A 19,186-nucleotide genomic window follows, 5' to 3' on the forward strand; every position below is an offset into this window, starting at 1 on the left:
TACATAGTTAGACACTGTGGTCCAACCTATCTGACATTTCTTGCTTATTTTATGTACTTTGTTGCTTTGCTAGTGTCGTTGATTAACCCAGTCTCCTAGAATGTAAGTTAAACAATATTCTTCTGTGGACATTTTCTACCCAGAAGTTATTGTCATCAAACATTGTGATTCAGTCTATAGACCATTCCATTGCTATTCTTTTGGTAGGGCATCAGCTTTGATTCCTGTGTACTTCCTGTCAGCTACTGCATTAACAAACTTCCCAACAGGGAAAACAAAAGGGGCCAATTGACCCTTTGCTAAGCCCCTCCTACTTGTGATGGCAGTGTACAGATGAACAGTGTTTGGCTTCCCCCTGTGCCACCAGCACCTGAACCTCCTCCGCTGGTGGATGGGCTGGGAGCTCTGGGTGAAGCCAAACACCGTTGATCTGGACACAGTACGATAACACACAGCTGGTTGAATATCAGCAAAGTTTCCCTGCTTCCCTTCACTGGTTCCTGTAGAGCAGGCTAGGTAGCAGGTGTTGTAGTCATTAAAAAGCAAAAGTAGCATGTGTATACATTCAGTAGGCTATATCTTCAGTAGGTAGCTAGTTAGCTAGCTCACTAACCCTAAACTTTTCAGCATTTGATTTGGTTTTGGAATGGTGAAGAAACGTATATATCCTTCCAACCTCTCCACGTAATGAATGTCATTAATACACATGCCCTAGGCACAGCATTTAGCTCCAAATCCACAAAAGCAGCCTGCAAATGAACAAAATCTGAAACAACTGCACAAGAGTCTATAAAGCAGAGCTGTGTAGTTGTTGGACCCTTGTCAGAGCTGGCCACTGCAACACTGTGATTGGCCAATCTGCCCTCAAAGGACAGAACCTGGAGAAGAGTTCATTCTAATGTTTCTGTTGTTTAGTTCGAAACGGTTTATAGCACTTTAACCAAGCAGCAACCTCCAGAGGTGGAAAATGAAGCCAATGTGGAAATGCCAAAAACTGCAATTTCTTCTAATGGCCACTTGAGGGTGGCTTCTAAAGCCAGTTACTCCTTATAGACCCTCAGCTCAGCCTAGGAAAAACAAGGTTTTGGTCTCTATAGCCATTTTCCCTATTCATGACAACTGCGAGGGGGGTGATTCTTTAGACAGCTCACTTTAAACTTCATCAAGGCTTAAAGTTACACATAACTGAGGGCGTGGTCACTTTGAGTAAAGGGCTAAGCTGGGGTCTGCTAAGCGTCACGACAGTCTATGAGTCAGATCTGCCCTCGCTCCTCCACACCTCCACCTACTTGTCCAAATATGGCTTGTCTGGCTCCAAAACAAAAACAAAAATCAAGATGGCAACATCCAAAATGCCAAACACGAGGCTTCAGAACAGGAGTCCAGTACCAATAGGTGATGTCACGGTGGCTGTATCCATAATTTTTATACAGTCTATGGCTTTTACCAAAAGTGTTCTGTCATGTGCCACAAACCCCAGCATGCACCCATGGTGGTGGAGTTACCTTTCAAGGTGCTGGCCACTTGGCTGGGAGCAATCAGGGTTCGAGGTTTTGATCAAGAATACGTCCAAATGTGAACGGTCGGATCCGAGAATTGAACCATCCAGTCTGTGATTAATATACAATCCACTCCTGACCCAACGCCCTCTGTATTAGTACATGGAATTTAGATACTTAACAAACTTAAACCTGAACAGAAGTCTAATAAACCAGCATCACTGAACACATCTGGGTGAATGTATGGGGCCTTTAAAAACAGTGAACTGCCTTAACTACTCTCTTAAAATGTTGAAACCTTGTCCTAAAAAACTCTCTACTGACTTATTGGGAATCAAAAGAATGTTTTTTAGAGATATTTCACGTCCATCACATAAATAAATTACAAAGTTTGGAATTGGATAAGTACAGTAGATATGGTTTAAAACAATGAACCACAGCTAAATGCAGTGGTCCCAGCTCTGTTCCAGTCTTTTTTCACTTCACCTACAGTAGCATCACTTGACGAAAATACAATGCATCCACAAGAAACCTCAGAAAACTGCTGTTAGCAATAACACTGATGAGCATGCAGTTAGAATTTCTAACTTCTAGCATTACTTGAATGTTGCTTTTAGTATCTAGGGCACCTTTCTTTTTTACTCTCTGTGTTAAAGGAGCAGGGGGTTTAATGAACTTGGACAAGTCCAAGGTGTCCTGAAGGGGCGGCTCTGGGATAATGGGCCACTGGAGCTGTTACTATGAGCAATTAGGTCCTTGTATAATTGGACCAAAACCTTTGTCTTCATCCTTGGCACTTCGTCCAGCGCTTTCTCAATAGATGACTCCATTGTGCTTTGTCATTCTGGTTGTAATTTTCAAGGACAAAATTGTAAGGTGGAGCCAAAAACTGGAGGATGTCGGATCTTCTTTGGTGACCTCAGGATTGCATAGATGTTTTTTTCAGATGATTTAGTTCTGTTAGCTTTGTCAGGCTGTGACCTACATCACTTGGGGATATTTGCCTCTGAGTGTGCAGTCGCTTGGATGAGGGTCAGCACCTCAAGGTTCATGTAAGGAGAAGGTGAATTATCCCCAATGGATTTGGAGCGAAGTGCTGCCACAAGTGCAGAATCTTAAAACTGCATTAATTATTTTTTTGCCCCCTTGGGGGCTGTGCAACAAGTTGAGATCTCAACATTTGTATATGACTGACCTTAAAAGTTGTTTTGATTAATTTGTTAGCAGACAACTTCTTATTTACACATGCAGCAGACACAGAGCTATTAATTATTAATTTGCTATTAATTTTAGGATGTGTCTGTCTTTCACTTTGTGTTGGGGTGACTCCTGAAGGACATATCTGGCTCTTTAGCTGCTAGATGCTCCTATCCTTTGTTTACCAGCTAGTCACTAACTCTGTCTGTCAGCCATTTGGTGCTGGGCTGGTAGGATACAGTGGGTCTGTCAGAGTTTTGATGGTTGTTAAAATGGTTTACAGGCCAACAAAACAAACAAGACAATGGTTTAAAAGGAGGCTAAAATGCACATTTTACTTTCAACATCTGCATAGTCTCAAGAGTCAGCAGCCTATTTACACTGCCTCTTCAAGGAGGGAATATTGCGCCATTATTTTTGCCTCGCTGTTCTATATAAAAGGTACAATCACAGAATGAGGGAACAGAGTTGTCTCACCTTTAAGCTGGCAGCTGAGGTAGTAACAGTGTCGAATTGACGTCTGTAGGAACAGCCAGCATGGTGGGACACAGGTGTGATGCTCTGATGACGCATTATGTGTGAAACCCCCCAGCATTAGATTTTAAAAGCAGCTAGAAGCAGTTAGCAGCTAACTCAAAGAACAGCAACCAAAAATGTCCACAAATTGGGGAAACAATGAGACGCTGACATTGTTGTGTTACACCTCACGCCCGTCACACACTGATGCAGCATTACACAAGCATTGTTTGATCCTGTGTAAAAAAGCACAGCTGGTATAATGAATGGGCATCATTGCGGCCATATCACGAGATTTATACACTATACAAGCAACCTTTTTCACATTTCATAATTGTTTGATTGTTCACATAAAAATATTGATTAAAGCACCTTTAAGTACTTCACTATATTTTTCAGTATGGGTAAAAAAAAATGTATCACAAAGCTTCCAATCAACAGTTAAATCAACACCTGGCCAATAGCTTTGGGTAGTGACAGTAAGAACAGGATCAAGTGAAGTGACTAAAATGGGTTTCCTTCACAGCATGTTTGGGCTCACCAAGCTTCCAGACAGCAGGTGGTTACTGCTACATCTGCCACCCAGAGACAATGTTCTGTATTTTGAACGGGCGGTAATAGAGCCCAACACTGCTAATGTAGCTACTGACTACCTCTGATCCTATTATTGACCTGTACTACTGTAAATGATAAAGGTTGCAACTATCCACCTACTCTAATTTCATCACTTGCTCATTAAAATGGGTTGTAGCTTAAAATGAAATGATTAGCAACATGACATGCTTATAGAGGCTAGCTAATATCATAACCTAGATATTAGTTCAGAAGGAATAATCAAACTTTAAAGTTGCTTCAAGGCCATTTCTGTTTACCTTGGAATGAATGGAGACAACAACAACAGCAGTCTCTTGCTTCCTGGAGTCTTGTTTTCCAGGCAACCAGCGAAGACTACGGGAAGTTACTGTGCCGGACCAAGAAATAGTCAGGTAACTTAAATATGTCCTTAAACATCTTAGTCATTCTAGGGGATGATCGAAAGATGCATTGAATCTTAGCCATTCTATTTTTAGTCAGATAAATATTAATTCACACTTAAAAGAAACACAGACAACACTTTAGGGTATGCTGCAGTACATTAGGCATGTACAGAATGTTTTACTGCCTATATGTTTAGCTCCACCTGTCAAGCAACTGTATCTGTCTTTCCATTTATCGATCCTTAAGGCCTATTAAAAGAACAATGATATCATCTCTGCATCAGAATAAAGCAAAGAAACCCTTTGAGAACCAGAGTGCTACAGTTTTTGTAAAAAACAAACATTCAATTGGTGTCATCATAGGCTCTAAGTCAATATGTTTATGTGTTGCAGTGTTTATTTATGTATCTATCTGTTGAGACTGGGTACATTAATGTGTCTGTGCACAACAGGAATAGGTAGACACTGTGGCCTTGAACAGAGAAAATTGGCACACTGGTCAAAATAGCATTCAAACCACAAGGGTGAGGGAACAGAGCAGGAGCGAGAACTACCAGGAGGGGGAGAATTATCCTGCACACTCCAGAATAGACCTATTTATATATCATCCCTGAACAATCGTGCAGTGTCACTTAATCTGTGCACTTTTCATAGCCATAAAGACTCAATGGCCTACATAACGCCAACATGACATGACGTGTCTCATCTTCAGACAAACATGGGCTCATTCATCATTCTTTGGCCAATGCCACAGCTGTGACAAGTGCATTTGTAATTCTAGTCAGAATGCCAGATTCTCAATACAAATGATTATAATTGAAGGCTAGATGAAAAAAAACCTTTGTCACAAGTCTTTTCTGTCACATTTTCAACAGAAATCAACATGGAGCATAACAGCATCCACAAAAAATTCCAACACCTCTGATAAACAGAATGTAGGCTGATATTAAATTTGACCACTGCTCACAGCAACAGCAGGGCCCTGATCCATTATGCATCAAATAATCTGTGGGTTATATCTGACTATCTGCCCGAGAGTCCTGATTTTAACAAATAATAGGCCTTTCCAGCTATTCACAAACAGCAGGACCATTACTACGTACGTGCCAAATAGCTTTTCAAAATGGGTTACACAGCCTGCCTGCATCCTCTCATCCTCTGCATGTTTTACTGATGTAAACAGCCAGCAGGGCCCAAAGTGGCCTTTGCAGTGCCTCTGTGGGGATTTTTCAGAGTCTGAGATGCAAGGCTAGCTTGCCTGCTACTGGGGGGCTGCCCTGACGCGTCGCCTGACGAAAAATAACAGAGCAGGCAAAAGACAGAGACTTCACACAGAGTCACCTTGTTTTGATTTAGGAGCTGGATGTATAAAATAATCCTGCGGATAGGCCTGACAGTCCTCACTGACGAGTTTTAGCCATCCGAATAAGTGACTGACTGCACCGTCAGATGAGTCAAGTTACTGTTATTGTGAAAATGCCCAAATCTGCCGATACCGAGGATTTATTACAAGATCGGTACATTTGGCCTAATGCAATGCGCAGAGGCCTCCTCCCTCACAGCAGCTGTTGAAAACGAGCTGGCTGCCTGCTGGAGGTTGGACATGAGACTGTTGTTGAGCTCAGGGCACATACAGATCTGAATGGAGTTGGACCGGTTGCTTCCAGGCTGGAAAAAATGATTTACGAAATTCTGGAAAAGACTTCTAGAACACTGCCACTGAAATCACGCGAGAAAAACACAACAATGCCATTTTTATTCTATTTTGGTGCTTGCTGTTGTCAAAAAACTGAACAATTGCAGCATTACCTTTAGTGCTAGCTACATTGTAATATGTTAACAACAACTTTGGCTCGTGTCCATCTTGTAGTCAGCTTCTCCCACTGTTCTAGCCCCAATACAATATTAGTCACAAGGAACAGCTAGGTTGGCTAACGTTAGCTAGTTAGCCACAAGGCTAACTACTGTATTTGCTTAAGAGATAGCTTGCTGTTAGCTAGCTCCTGTTTGTTAAATACCATTAGTTAGCTTATTGGCAGACCCCTGTCTATGCGTCGTTACTGCTACCAATGCCCCCCTTTTCCAGTACAAACTATGGAGAACGTCAGACGCACGGTCAGTTTACTGCAAACAAATAACGTCATAAATAAACAAAGGAGAGCCGTGTTGTTGAAGGTGAATTTCAGCGTGGTGGTAATAAGACCAACTGTCAGGGTTAGCGAGTTCACTGTCACCCATTTGGGCATTCCTCTGCTCATTTGTGAAACAAAGCAAGGTTACAGGACAGGAGAGGCAGCTCAGACTAGATTTACCAGGAGTGCACACACACACACACATACACAATCAACATAATCGCATACTGTGTGTGTGAGTGAGTGTGTGCGAGTGAGAGAGGGAGAGAGACCCCCCCTCCGCAACAACACAGTGACATATTTGAGCTGAGACCCTCTACTGTTGTGACTACTTGCTCAAACCATCAGGGCTGAGGCAGCTCTCTAACCTTTGTAATGGACCCGCAGGTTGTTCTGTGACAGCCCAATGTAGCTGTATTTATCCTTGGGGCTCCAGGATCGGGGTAAAGGGGTCTCTTCCTCGTTCACAGCCGGGTAGAGCCGTTTCAGTCGCTCGTTCAGTTCGTGTTCCTGGTAATTAAAAACAGGATCCCCTAACGGCAGGCTTCCCGCTCCAAGCTCTGCCATTTTGGCCTCTGTTTTGTATCTTATTGTTCGTTCTTTCTATCCAAAGCCCCGTGTCAGTCCGCTTGAGCTGTAGGCTGAGAGTGAGAGGGACTGAGGGGAGAAAATAGCAGCGGTGTGACATCCCCGGATAAGCAGCAGAATGTACTGTAGGCTGGAACAGTGCCGCCTGGGTACTGTAGTTCAGCTGCACGCTCGCCTTTATGATACTGACTCTAGAAATGACTACACAACTCCACCACGGTCATCCTGGTTTAGGGCTTCCACTGAGAAAGGGAGCTAGGAAATGTAGTTTTTGAGCTGTTAAATTTACAGACCGTTTTTTATAACATTATATAATTTTATCATCGTCTCTAATTTTATCCACATGTGGCACATGTATTAGAGGAAGTGTGACATAAATATCTTTGTTAGCTAGATGAAAAAAAGAAAAAGTGTATTTTTTGCTAAACATGCCTACTCCTAAAGACAGTTTCGATGCAACTAATTTTAGCATATGGTGTTTTGCTTATTTACATGCCGTTACTCCTATATCACATCATCTAATTATTATAATTATTGAAAGTTGTAGTTTTTTATATGGCATTTATAAAGTAGGTTACCCGTTTGTTCATTTATTCATCACAAAGATATATTTTGGAACTAGTTAGGGTGGATGGTATGCACACACGCGTTTTAAAAAGCAGCATTTTCCCGTAATTACAAAGTGTATCTCTATTTTCTGTTCGTGAGTAAAGTTTTCATCTTATACAATTTGAAATCTAGTTAGGCGCGCTACGGTCTACTTTGTGGGGTCTTGCTGCGTGTCATGTCCTCGTTACCATGGAAATCCTGTTACAATGCTGTGCCCTGTGATGCTAAAGCCAGCCTTGAGCTAAACGGACCAAATTGAACGATTTTAAAGGGGGAAGAAATTGCTATGTTATTATTTACCTTTCATAAACTCACTAGTGATGTCACCGCATAAAGATATTAAATTTCCGCCTTTGACACCGTCACAAAAACAAAGGCAAGTAATTAAAATATTGTCATAGAGCGAAAAAATTATAACTTATTGTGACTAGCTAACTAAATATAGCTTTAAATATATAAACTACAGTATTTAATGATACTTAGCTCTGTTTTTGTTTTTATTACAGACTTACATATGGCCATAGAGTACAAAATGACACTGTCCAGACATCAGAAGAAAGCCAAGGAGAAAGTGCTGGTGTTGTTTCTGCACAACGTGCAGTGAGAAAGGTAAGCAAACCAGGTGGTTCATCAAACCTGGCAGAATTTCATTCATTTAAAAGAACTTATTTGTATTACTGATAATGAATAATAGATCAAGTATTTTAATTGTTGTGAAGATGATTTGTCAAAATGCCCAACCACCATCTCCCCTCTTCCACTGTCACTATCTAAACACTTTGTGTCTGTGTGTGGTGTGATCAACCCTATAGTTGTGCTGGACTGGTAGCAGTTACATTTATGCTGGACCAGGAAGAAAGCCTGAACTACTGATGCACCTGGAGAGCTATGTAAACAAGGAGCTTCATACTATGAGCTCCCATGAGCCAAATTTTCAGGAACTGAAACTACAGGTGTTGTGTTATTGTTTTGATACCAGAGGAAATACCATACACACCTTTCCTTGTCAGAGAGAGTGCTCACATAGCGTAATCTGCTTTGGCCACAGGTTTACCGTGATGTCTTTGGTCTTTTTATCAAAGAGTTCAGAACCTACCAACCCCTTCTTTCAGCCATCAAAAAGGAATATGAAAACACTTTAGGTCAGTACCTCTATGCTGAATCAGGCTTTGAGTATCATTAATGTGGAGCTGCAGCTGTAATTATTTCTATTTTTTTATATTAATATTTTTGTCATTCTATCAGGTTGTTTTTTCAGTTTAACAAAATGACACATGCCCATCACAACTTCTTAGATCCTGAAATGATTGATGTCCTCAAATTGCTCAATCATTCACTTTTACTTTTACAAAATCATTGTTTCAGCGGTATAGTTTCACGATCGACCAGTTCAATGCCTTTGTTTTTAATCTGTTCAGCATATCAGCAGGATCAAATCCGACAACTTGAACCACTGCGATCCCATCTGAGGCTGGTGACAGAGGAATGTGACAGGAAGATTCAAGCTCGCTGGGCAGAGGAGCAGGCTGAGATTGAGGTTTTGAAAAGGGAGAAGCAGCAACTGCAGAGGGACATTGAGGCCATGAGGGAGAAAGAAAAGGCCATGCAGGCAGTGGTACATGAAGTACTTGTAAAGTGGTGTTCTAACCACTATTCATTTATTCAGCTATTATTCATGTGACTTTTAAGGAATACAACTTGGTGTGACTAATTTCCATATGAAATCCCTCTTTTAGATATTACCCTGAACATTTATTTCATCTGCTGTCCTTCTCTCAAATGTGTATGAAAAACCTATTTAGGTTTACAGGCAGAGATCCCCTTATCCCAAAAAATGATTTGCTTGAGATTCAGTTCAGACAGGAAGGTCGATGCTGGATTACCATTATCTTGTCTTGCCCACCCCACTGTCTTCTATCCTTTTCTAGGTGGATCATCTGCAGTCTGAACTCTCCAACCAGTATCTGCAGTACCGGGAGGAGCGTGATGCCCGCAAGTTGCTGATCTGGCAGCTTAATGACCTAAGAAGAGGATCTGTGAAAGAGGAGCATCCTGCAGATGGAAACACAGGTACAGCTGCAACTATTCTGCAATTATTCTATCAATTGACCAACTGAAAGTTAATCAAAAAATTATGTTGATAATCAATTAATCATTTCAACGTTGTTTTTTTTCCCCCAAAAAATCCTGTGGTAGCAGCTTTTCAAATGTGAATATTTCCTGTTTTTCTACGTTTGTAAACTAAATATGTTTGGATTGTAGACCACTGGTCACACAAAACAAAATATTTGAAGACTTCAGCTTGGGCTTTGGGATATGATGTGATGGGCATGTTTTACCATTTTCTGACATTTTATAGATCAAATGATTAATCAATCAAAGAAAATAACAGACAGATTAATCAATAATGAAGATAATTGTTAGTTGCAGCCCAGCCCAGCATTGTATATACTTTTTATTACACTGTATTCCTTGGAAACATCGCCTACTGACTTACAATTTATGTCTATAAAAGAACAGTTCAATATTATTAATATTTTACAAGTGATGGAATGTATTAATCAACATGCACTTATCCACATACCTAGTAACTACATACCAATGCACTCATTCGCACATTTAGTACACATTTAGTCATGTATTAGATATATGTCACCTCTGATCTGGTTATATTATTAGGAACACTGTGTTAAATATTTTTAAAAAATAGAGTAGGTTTAGGCCCGAACACATTGGAGGGACAAGTTAGATCATGACTGTGCATCTCCAGACTTGACCAAGACATTACACTATTATGAAGTCGTATCCAGACATGCCTGGGCAATACACAATTATGTTCTGGCTTTAGTGGGAAGGATTAAGGAAAACAGGTGGAGACTCATTAGAATTTCCACAGGCATAAAAGCGCAGAGAGTGAGTCTTCAATCTGGTTCCGGAGCCTGACTCACAAGTTGTTTGTGTTGTTGCCTGTGAACACATTAAACTCAATTGCACCTGATCCTGAGTGTCTCCAGTGACTCTTTGAGTACTGCCTTCTTGATTCGAAGTTATATTTGAGGAAAGAAGACAAGTTTTGAACAAAGACGTCGAGGCGAGGTCTGGAGTCATCTGGCCCAACTCCAGACATCATTTTTTACTTCGTCAGGAGGCACATCAAATAATTTTTAAGCACTGGGGAGGGACTGATTTGTTAGGATGATTTGCATTCTGCTTAAGAAATAAGCTCTTTTAGTGATAACTCCCTCTGTGCCGTATGCTCCTTGGCTCCAATACTACCTACATTTGGTATGAATTTTTCCCAGTCACTCAGGGAGGCTAAAGGAAAATATATTTGTGGCTCTGGGGGGAGTCAAGATAAAAAAACAGAAGAAGAAACAAAGTCCCCAGCCCCTACCACCTCTCCTCAGATAAATAACAAACAGTCCCTAAGCTCATTTTGGTCTAAAATTTGTTTCCATTGTGAAAGAAGAGGCTAAGGACCCTGTGGAGCTGCAGCTCGCTCTGAGGGTGTGTCGGGAGGACCTGACTAAAGCCCAGGAGGAGCTCATCAGGATGAAGGCAGACTACTGGGATGTCGTGCCAAAACGCAACTGGGACACCCTGGAACAAACACACAAAGAAAACCTCCTGCAGGTGGCACATGGACACATACTGTACACACAGTACACACCTGCATGTACACATCCGTAGAATTCATAATTGCAAATCTTAACAGTATCTTTCGTGGTGTCTAGCTGAAGACGCTGCAGGGTGACTTTGATCAGTTGAAGGGTGAGTATGACACCCTGCTGAAGCTCCATAAAAAAGGCAGCATGCAGAAGGAGACACATGACCCCAACACTGTGCAGGTACTTTATCAAACCTATTGGATCAAAAGTGGGCACAATATGTTGTGATCAGCAGATACTGAGTTGTGTTTCCAGATTTACAGTAAAGGTGATCATGTGTGAATGTATCTTAGCTTATTGGCTATGCTAATTTATTTGTTTCCAACCCTAAAAACATAACGCATTCAACCCAAAATAGATAAATGTTTGCACACAGATTTGTTTTGATGAGTTATACTAACCTTATTTAAAAAGTAAGGTATTTGCTTTCTTGCCAAGAGTGATATGAAAAGATTGATACCTACCACTGTCATGTCTGCATGTATTCAATATGTAGCCAAAGACAGTTAGCTAAGCTTAGCTTAGCTTAGCATAAAGACTAGAAACAGGGAATGCCAGCCTGGCTGTGTTCAAAGGTAAACAAAGATCCAATTACCTTTCGACCTTTAGACAGAGCCAGGCTAGCTGTTTCCTCATTTCTTTGCTAATGCTAAGCTAACCATTTACTGTCTCCAGCTTCATATCAGACTAACAAAAATCTTAGCAAAAAGGCGAACAAGCAGTTTAAAGGCTGTTTGTTGTTTTTCAGATGGATGAGAGTGTGTCCCAAGGGCAAAGCCAGATTCAGTCCAACCACCTAAAAGAGCCGACCAACTCTGATGCCCCTGAGAGCAGCACACTCACTGTCCAGGAGTTTAGGTGATATAAATAGATGCACGCAGGAGCACACACACAATTGTTGTCGAGTCAGTTTTCTGCACATAGCCTAAAATCTCAAACTGTGCAACGTGTGACTCCCTGTATCCTCAGACCATCAATTCAGATAAGGAAAAACTTCTGGAAAAAAAGAGTTTTTGTTCTCTATGGCTGTCTCTGTTTTTCTCTGTCAAAAAAAGAGTCTTTTGTGTATATGCACGTATGTATAGGGCGGCCCTGAGGACAGCACTCCCTCAGAAGTCAGATGAGGAAATAGATGAACTTGTGGCCTCTGCTCAAAGCGAACCAGACAGCAGCAATGACACCATCTCTTCTCAGAGACTCCACAGCCTGGTACATACCAGCAGAGGTTTCACTGTCTTGTCAGTCTGACCATACTTCATATAATTCACCAAATGTGATCCATGTCTTGCATCTGCGGCCATTCTAAGACCTTTGTGCTCTCATGTGAGGAAAACACAGAATTACACTTAAACATTTTACAGAAATTGTGGCTACATAGACCAACATGGACATCTTAGTAATGCAGTGTGAAATATGCAATAGATTCAGGAAGCATTTTGACCCCTTCAATTTTTTTTACATTTTGTTATGTTGACGCCTTTTGCCAAAAACCTTTAAATTCATTTTTTCCTCATCAATCGACACTCAGTACTAGTGTTGCACGGTATACCGGTACTAAAATAGTACCGCAGTACTAGAGTATTCCAAACGGTACTATACTGCATTTGGAAAATACCGGTACTTTGAAATTGATTCAATTCATTAATTTAGTTAATTTATTTTACTCATTTATGCACACAAACGCCTTTCTTGTTCCTATTGGAGCACAGATTGCACAAGTGGTGTGTAAGACAACACCTGTATCAACATTCGCAGCTGGCGCACGTGAAAAAAGACGAGAAAGTCTGCCTCGCAAAGGGAGACAACACGAGACAACACAAACTTGGTGGAACATTTGAGTTACCAAACCGTGACGTCCGTACTGAGGTACTTACCGAACCATGATTTTTTTGGTACCGTTACACCCCTACTATTTATTGTTCTAAAGGTTTGTATCCAAAAGGACTTTTCCTTAGGAAAAGTACTGAAGAGTATCGAAAAGTATCGAAATTCATATTGGTATTGGTACCGAAACAAAGATTTTGGTATCGTGACAACACTACTCAGTACCCTAAAATGAAAGAGTATGAACATGTATTGAACATGTATTTAAAAAAAAAAACCCTGAAACATCACATTGACATAAGACTCTTTGCTGTGACGCTTTAAGTAGACCTTTTCAATTTCAATCAACTTCAATTTTATTTATAAAGCCCAATATCACAATTTGCCTCAGAGGGCTTTACAGCATACGACATCCCTCTGTCCTTAGGACCCTGACAGCGGATAAGGAAAACCTCCCCCCAAAAAAACCTTTAATGGGGGAAAAAAATGGTAGAAACCTCAGGAAGAGCAACTAAGGAGGGATCCCCTTTCCAGGACGGACAGACTTGCAATAGATGTTGTACAGAACAGATCAACATGATAAATTAACAGTAATCCGTATCGCGTGATCGCAATATAAGTTAACCTGCGAGACAGTGGAGCACAAAGGCTCCGGAGAAGAAGCCGAGTTAGTGACATGCAGTAGAGCCGAGTTAGCGAGATGCAGTAACAGGACATGAGTGTTAGCAAAGGAGAGAGAGAGAGAAGGAGAGAAGGTGCTCGGTGTATTATAGGAGCTGTATTATAGGAGGTCCCCCGGCAGACTAGGCCTAAGTCAGCCTGTGTAGGGGCTGGTACAGGGCAAGCCTGAGCCAGACCTAACTATAAGCTTAATCAAAAAGGATAGTCTTAAGTCTAGTCTTAAATGTGGAGATGGTGTCTGCCTTCCGGACCAAAACAGGAAGATAATTCCACAGAAGAGGAGCCTGATAGCTGAAGGCTCTGGCTCCTGATCTACTCGACCACGAGTAACCCTTTTTCACAGCAGACATTTTGACTTGTCACAGCAGGAAAAGCATAGGTGAATTAACAGTGGCTAAGGTCCATTAAGTGTCCCAGTAAGCTGTAAGATGTTTCTACAGGTTGATTGGAGTTCACCTATTGTTAATACAACTGATTGGACATGATTTAGAAAGGCACACACCTGTCTAAGGTCTGATAGCATAAGGCTGCTACATAACAAAAAGTGAAAAAAGAGAACAGGTCTGAATACTTCCTGAATGCACTGTATTTTTTAATAGAGTCTGAATAGTACTCTGCTCTCTCTCTAAGATTTTATTCTCATCACTTTAATGCTTCAACAGCTAGCAGAATCCACTGTGACGACCTTACCTCCAGTTCCTGAAGAATCAGAAGAAAATTCTGCATCAGATCACCTTCCAGCCAGCGACTGACTGATGTACTATTCATTTTATTAATTATTGCTTAAAAAGGTATAGGCCAACTTCAGCCATTCTTGAATCATAGATTATTGATTATTCACACAACACATTTTTAAACGTGCAAATATGCACAGTAATATTCCAATATCACTGTCTGCTATCAATTACTTAAAATCAAACAATGCTATTCATGTCTACTGTCATTAGAGTTGCAGCAGTACTCTCAAAAGTAAGGAAATGTTTTGTGATTTGAGTGACCTGACACTGTGACATTGTTACAACCATGTGTGCCTTGTGGAATGAGATAATATCCTGCCAAATGCAACTTATCAAAATATGAATAAATCACTATATACTTGTAATGGTCATTCAGATTGTTTTTCATTAGTATGTTTCTTGCACTCTTAAAGGTCCAGTGTGTAGGATTTAGGGGCAGTACTAGTAGTCATAACTGCTTTTATCAGTTAATAATCACCTGAAAAGAAGAATTATAGTGTTTTTGTTACCTTTGATGAGCCGTTTATCTCTACATATAGAGCAAGTCCTCTCCCATGTGGTATCTACAGTAGCCCAGAATGGACAAAGCAAACACTGGCTCAAGACAGGGCCATTCGCATTTTCATATTGGCCACCATAGTTCTCCTACACATTTGGCACACGGGAGAAGTTTCAGCAATGCAACCTCACTGCTTAATGCCACTAAATTTTACACACTAGACCGTTTAAGCTTGAAATGCATGTTTATCACCAAAATATTTGGTAGGTTTGGCAGCTCACACTTGACACTGTGTTTTGAACACCTCTTTCTTTACTTATTGCAACTTCCAATGCATGAATAACAAAAATAAGCAAACTTACTTTTTTCTTGTTGGAATAACGCTGAAACTCCTCCCAGAGCCTCGTCTCAAGTCGGTGAATTGGATTTTGGCTCATGGTAGAAGTAGCACTGCACGGTTGGGCGACATGGTGTAACAAAGGTAGAAACGGAATATTGTCCTTCTACGAAAATTTGGATTAAGATAAACCAGTAAATCTCAATCCAAGCTGACATTATTCACATATTTTATATTCCTTGTTACATGCTTTCTTACATTCACCAAGCTTGTGAAACATCAACAGTCAGGTCACACTATTCATTCTGGTGTGTGTGAAGCAAAGTTGCGCTACAACTCATACAGTTTGAGAGCAGATAGCAGTGCAGACAGTATATATATGACTGTACTGTAACCACATAAAGAAAGTGACAAAACCAGCCGGCCTCAAAAGCCCTTGAAGTCTGGGGGAAAAGATTAATGAATGTGTTGCTGATGATAAAGTAGCCACCTCAGATAAACCCTTTTCAGTTATGGACAATAATCTGTCCATTTTACTGTTTATGATGACATCATGTTGGAAAATGTTCTCCAGTCCCTTTTCCCTCAAATGTTGCCCTGTCACATTGCCAGAATCTAGTCACATTTACTGAACCTTTTATAAGCAGCCACAATGTTAAATGCATGCAGAGGATTATGATGGTTTTATGTACGTTAACGTCACGTAAACTTTAACTGCTGGAGCTTGATCACAGACGTTGTTTTTGAAGTGGCAGACTTGACTTTGGACAGTGAAGTTTTTCAAAACAACTAACTCAGACACAGAAAATTGTTATTATCTGAAAACCAATTAAAAATGATGTGAGATTTTAACAACATCTACATGTAAAGTTTGTTAAAATAATAGAGCTGTATTGTTCCCAACCCCACATACAAAAACATTTATAAAAAAAGTACATGCAAATTTGCAATTTTCATCGTCTTTCGTACTGCACCCGCGAAGGCTTTTGCCTTTTTGTTTTCTCTTACTCCAATGCTGTCCACATACACTCCACCATTTCCCTTATGTTTGATGGGGGGGACACATATTAAGGTAAGTGTCAATCTCTTCATTTCCTGCATTCTGGTGAATTTATTAAGTAAAGGAAAATAGACAATTCAATGGCAGGTGGCAATTTAAAATATCAAAATGTAATGGAATATAATGCAGTAAGGACAGTCTGTGTTGCTTTCAAATATGTATTCTCCTGTAGATCAGCTATTCTTAGTTAATGTTATCTCTGCTGAGTCAGCACACGTGGGCATGATTGGCTCTTCTGTCTTCTGTTATGTCGTGTGTTTGAGGAAGTAACCTCTATAAATGTACATGTGGCACCTATTCATGTCAATGACACATTCATTCATTTTAGTTAATTTGTAAACCACTGGACTTTAATAGCTCATATGTGGTGTCATATACACACACAGAGAGAATGGTTAACTTAGACTAGAAGAAACTGTGTCAAGGATTTGTTAGTTACTGATCGATGCATGTTGGGTCATTTTAGAATCTGTAGGGGGATTTTTTAACATTTTTGTTAAAAATGTTGTTGTTATTATTATTTTGCTTATGTTACTGTTTTGGACAATGCATATTTATTTCTTTTGTGTTTAAATTGTGTTGGATTTTTTCATGTTTTACAAATAAAACTTAAGTGTTCTTATTTATTAGTAAAAATGTCTTGGTGCAAGCAATTTTTCAGGATATTTTTTTTAACAATTTATGCTTATAAAAAGTGATGGGGACAGACTCGTCCACTTCAAAAAGAGGTGGGGACATGTCCCCAACATCCCCACTGTAATGACACCCACAGTGTTTTATTTCTTATTAAATCACTTTTTTTAAAAATAAAAAAACCCTGCAGTAACTGATTTTTCCGGCCACTTCGGGGCAGCAGAGACATATTGTGAACATAACATTGACGTATCATTGTCCTCAAGAACCTGTTAGCAAACAGTTCCTTATTTATACATCTAGCCATTACAGAGCAATATTATCATTCTGGCCACGGGTGGATTTTTTGAGATTTCCGTTCTGGATCAAAGGACCAACCAACAGACTGACACTGCCAACCCTCAAGCCTGTGTGATGAGATTACCTGCCAAAGAGGAACCAGTCTTTCCCGCCCTGGCCACCACAAAAGGCTGCAGAACATCATTCTTCACTGCTGTGCTGGCTGTCGGGCAGTCCAGCACCACCAGACACCCACAAACATCTGCCACACATAGGCAGATCATAAAAAAATGGGCCCCTGGGCACAGACATGCAAAAGGCCCCACCGCCTGTCCTACATAGAAGCAAGACACAGCAGTTGTACTGGTTTTGCCTTTTTGTTATTCATTTGGGTTTTTTTTTTTGTTTTGTTATTTATTTGTTGTTTTGTGTCTTTTTTTTGTTGCTTTCTGTCTCTGTAGTCAGTTTGTGTCTCTGTTTTTGTTGTTGCCCCATTTGATAATTATTTTGTGTGTTTTATCATTTTGTCTCTTTTAGGTACTTTTGTGATTTTCTTTAAGGGCATTTTGTGTCTTTATTTGGTTGTTTTGCATCTTTTTGTAGTTATTTTGAGTGCTCTCAGTTCTTTAAAGCAGATCAGATCAGATAGGAAAGGTATGTGTATCTTTGTGGTCTGGTGGATTTGCAGCTGCACGCTCACTGGACAAACTGAGACAAAAAATACATATACACACACACATACATTTTAGACTGGCATCCCAAGCTCCCAATCACATGCCTGCACACACACTAACAATTTAGCTGCATATGAGTAAGGTGAAGCAGTTGGTGTAGAAGTCAAAAGTCAGATCAAGGACTTGTTTGGGCAGTTGGCTGGGAAGGAGCTCAAGTTTAGGGTGGAGTGTTTCAGTCACCACCTTAGTGTAATTGTGTCCAGCAGTCCTGGAGTAAGAAGTGAAGTATAAATTACATAGAAGGAACTGAAGCGTTTTTGAGGGTATGTTTCTACCGTTACTTTTTGCTATTAATATGTGACAGAAGTTTTCTCCTTGACAGTTTGCCTTCACGTGACAATTGAGGAGTGAATGAGTAAGCCAAAGATGAATTCAGATTCTGTACCACATTTTGCTGCAAAACAATCTTAAAGCAGTTTGGTGCTGGGAAGTTTGCACAGTGGATTTATTAGAGCCTTCTCACTTGAAACAACTGTCTGCCAGGGACTGTTGGTTCAGTACAAAGTGTAGATAGTAAGATCTGTGGATTAGCTAGAAAAACAGGGACACTGTTTCTAGAAGTGATTTGAGAAATTTTGAAAATGAAAGCCTTTCTAATTCTGTCAAAGTACATCAAATGTGTTGCCTGAATATTGCACATACAGTGATTGAATAATTGCATTTTCTACCACAGTTTTAAATTGCATTAATAAATGGTCTGAACTTACACATTTCATGCTCAAAGAACCTCAGTCCCAGAGCTTCCTGTCTAAATCCTTCAGAATAAAAGGTCCTCTCTACGAATGTAAAAACGAACACAAAGCCTGCACAGAAAAAAAAGAAAAGACAGAAAAGAAAAATACACAGGCCCAGGGTCAGGATGTTTGTGTGCATATTTAAGTAAAGTACCAATACAACACTGTAAAAATAGTCCATTAAAATTAAAAGCCCTGCATTCAAAGACATCCTCCCCCCTCCAAAAAACAAACAAACACTGAGATTTGTACATTTGTTACGGAAATAAAAAATGCAGCAGAAAAAAAATCCAATGCTTTTTCCTTAGTGGTGCCCCAAAGTGATAGGCCATAAGTCAAACTGAGAAACAAGTCTTGTACACTGTTAGGCTTTGCATCAGTCAGACTGCTAATGTGCAAATAAAGCTACAACATGTCACAAACAAATACTGACCATGTTTTATGGCCATATTTATTTGGTCATAGAAGTCACCAGTGTTTTT

At 40.2% G+C, this 19,186-nt stretch overlaps 2 protein-coding genes across 4 annotated transcripts in view; one reads left to right on the forward strand and one right to left on the reverse strand.

The window, feature by feature from the left end:
• The window catches only part of ranbp10 (RAN binding protein 10), a 50,248-nt gene extending 43,223 nt beyond the window's left edge, over positions 1 to 7,025 (reverse strand). The window contains exon 1 of one of the 2 annotated variants that reach the window (XM_033635020.2): positions 6,690 to 7,023. In XM_033635020.2, coding sequence (XP_033490911.1) covers positions 6,690 to 6,888 — 199 coding nt within the window. In that variant the 5' untranslated portion in view covers positions 6,889 to 7,023. Of the gene's footprint in view, positions 1 to 6,689 lie in introns of both variants that reach the window. The other variant, XM_033635018.2, reaches the window with a different exon arrangement.
• A 679-nt stretch (positions 7,026 to 7,704) lies between these two features.
• On the forward strand, positions 7,705 to 14,777 carry tsnaxip1 (translin-associated factor X interacting protein 1). Of its 2 annotated transcripts, none has more exons than XM_078168196.1 (11): positions 7,705 to 7,894; positions 8,025 to 8,127; positions 8,331 to 8,471; positions 8,567 to 8,660; positions 8,937 to 9,133; positions 9,447 to 9,588; positions 10,988 to 11,151; positions 11,253 to 11,366; positions 11,935 to 12,044; positions 12,272 to 12,395; positions 14,354 to 14,777. In XM_078168196.1, the coding sequence occupies exons 1-11, from the start codon at positions 7,839 to 7,841 to the stop codon at positions 14,441 to 14,443; spliced, it is 1,335 nt and encodes a 444-aa protein (XP_078024322.1). In that variant the 5' UTR covers positions 7,705 to 7,838; the 3' UTR covers positions 14,444 to 14,777. The 2 variants fall into 2 exon arrangements, with proteins under 2 accessions (XP_078024322.1, XP_033490686.1); XM_033634795.2 differs by having other exon boundaries at positions 7,706 to 7,894; positions 10,985 to 11,151.
• The last annotated feature ends 4,409 nt before the right edge of the window (positions 14,778 to 19,186 follow it).

The sequence above is a fragment of the Epinephelus lanceolatus genome, chromosome 5 (genome assembly GCF_041903045.1).
Source record: "Epinephelus lanceolatus isolate andai-2023 chromosome 5, ASM4190304v1, whole genome shotgun sequence".
Taxonomy (NCBI): domain Eukaryota; kingdom Metazoa; phylum Chordata; class Actinopteri; order Perciformes; family Serranidae; genus Epinephelus; species Epinephelus lanceolatus.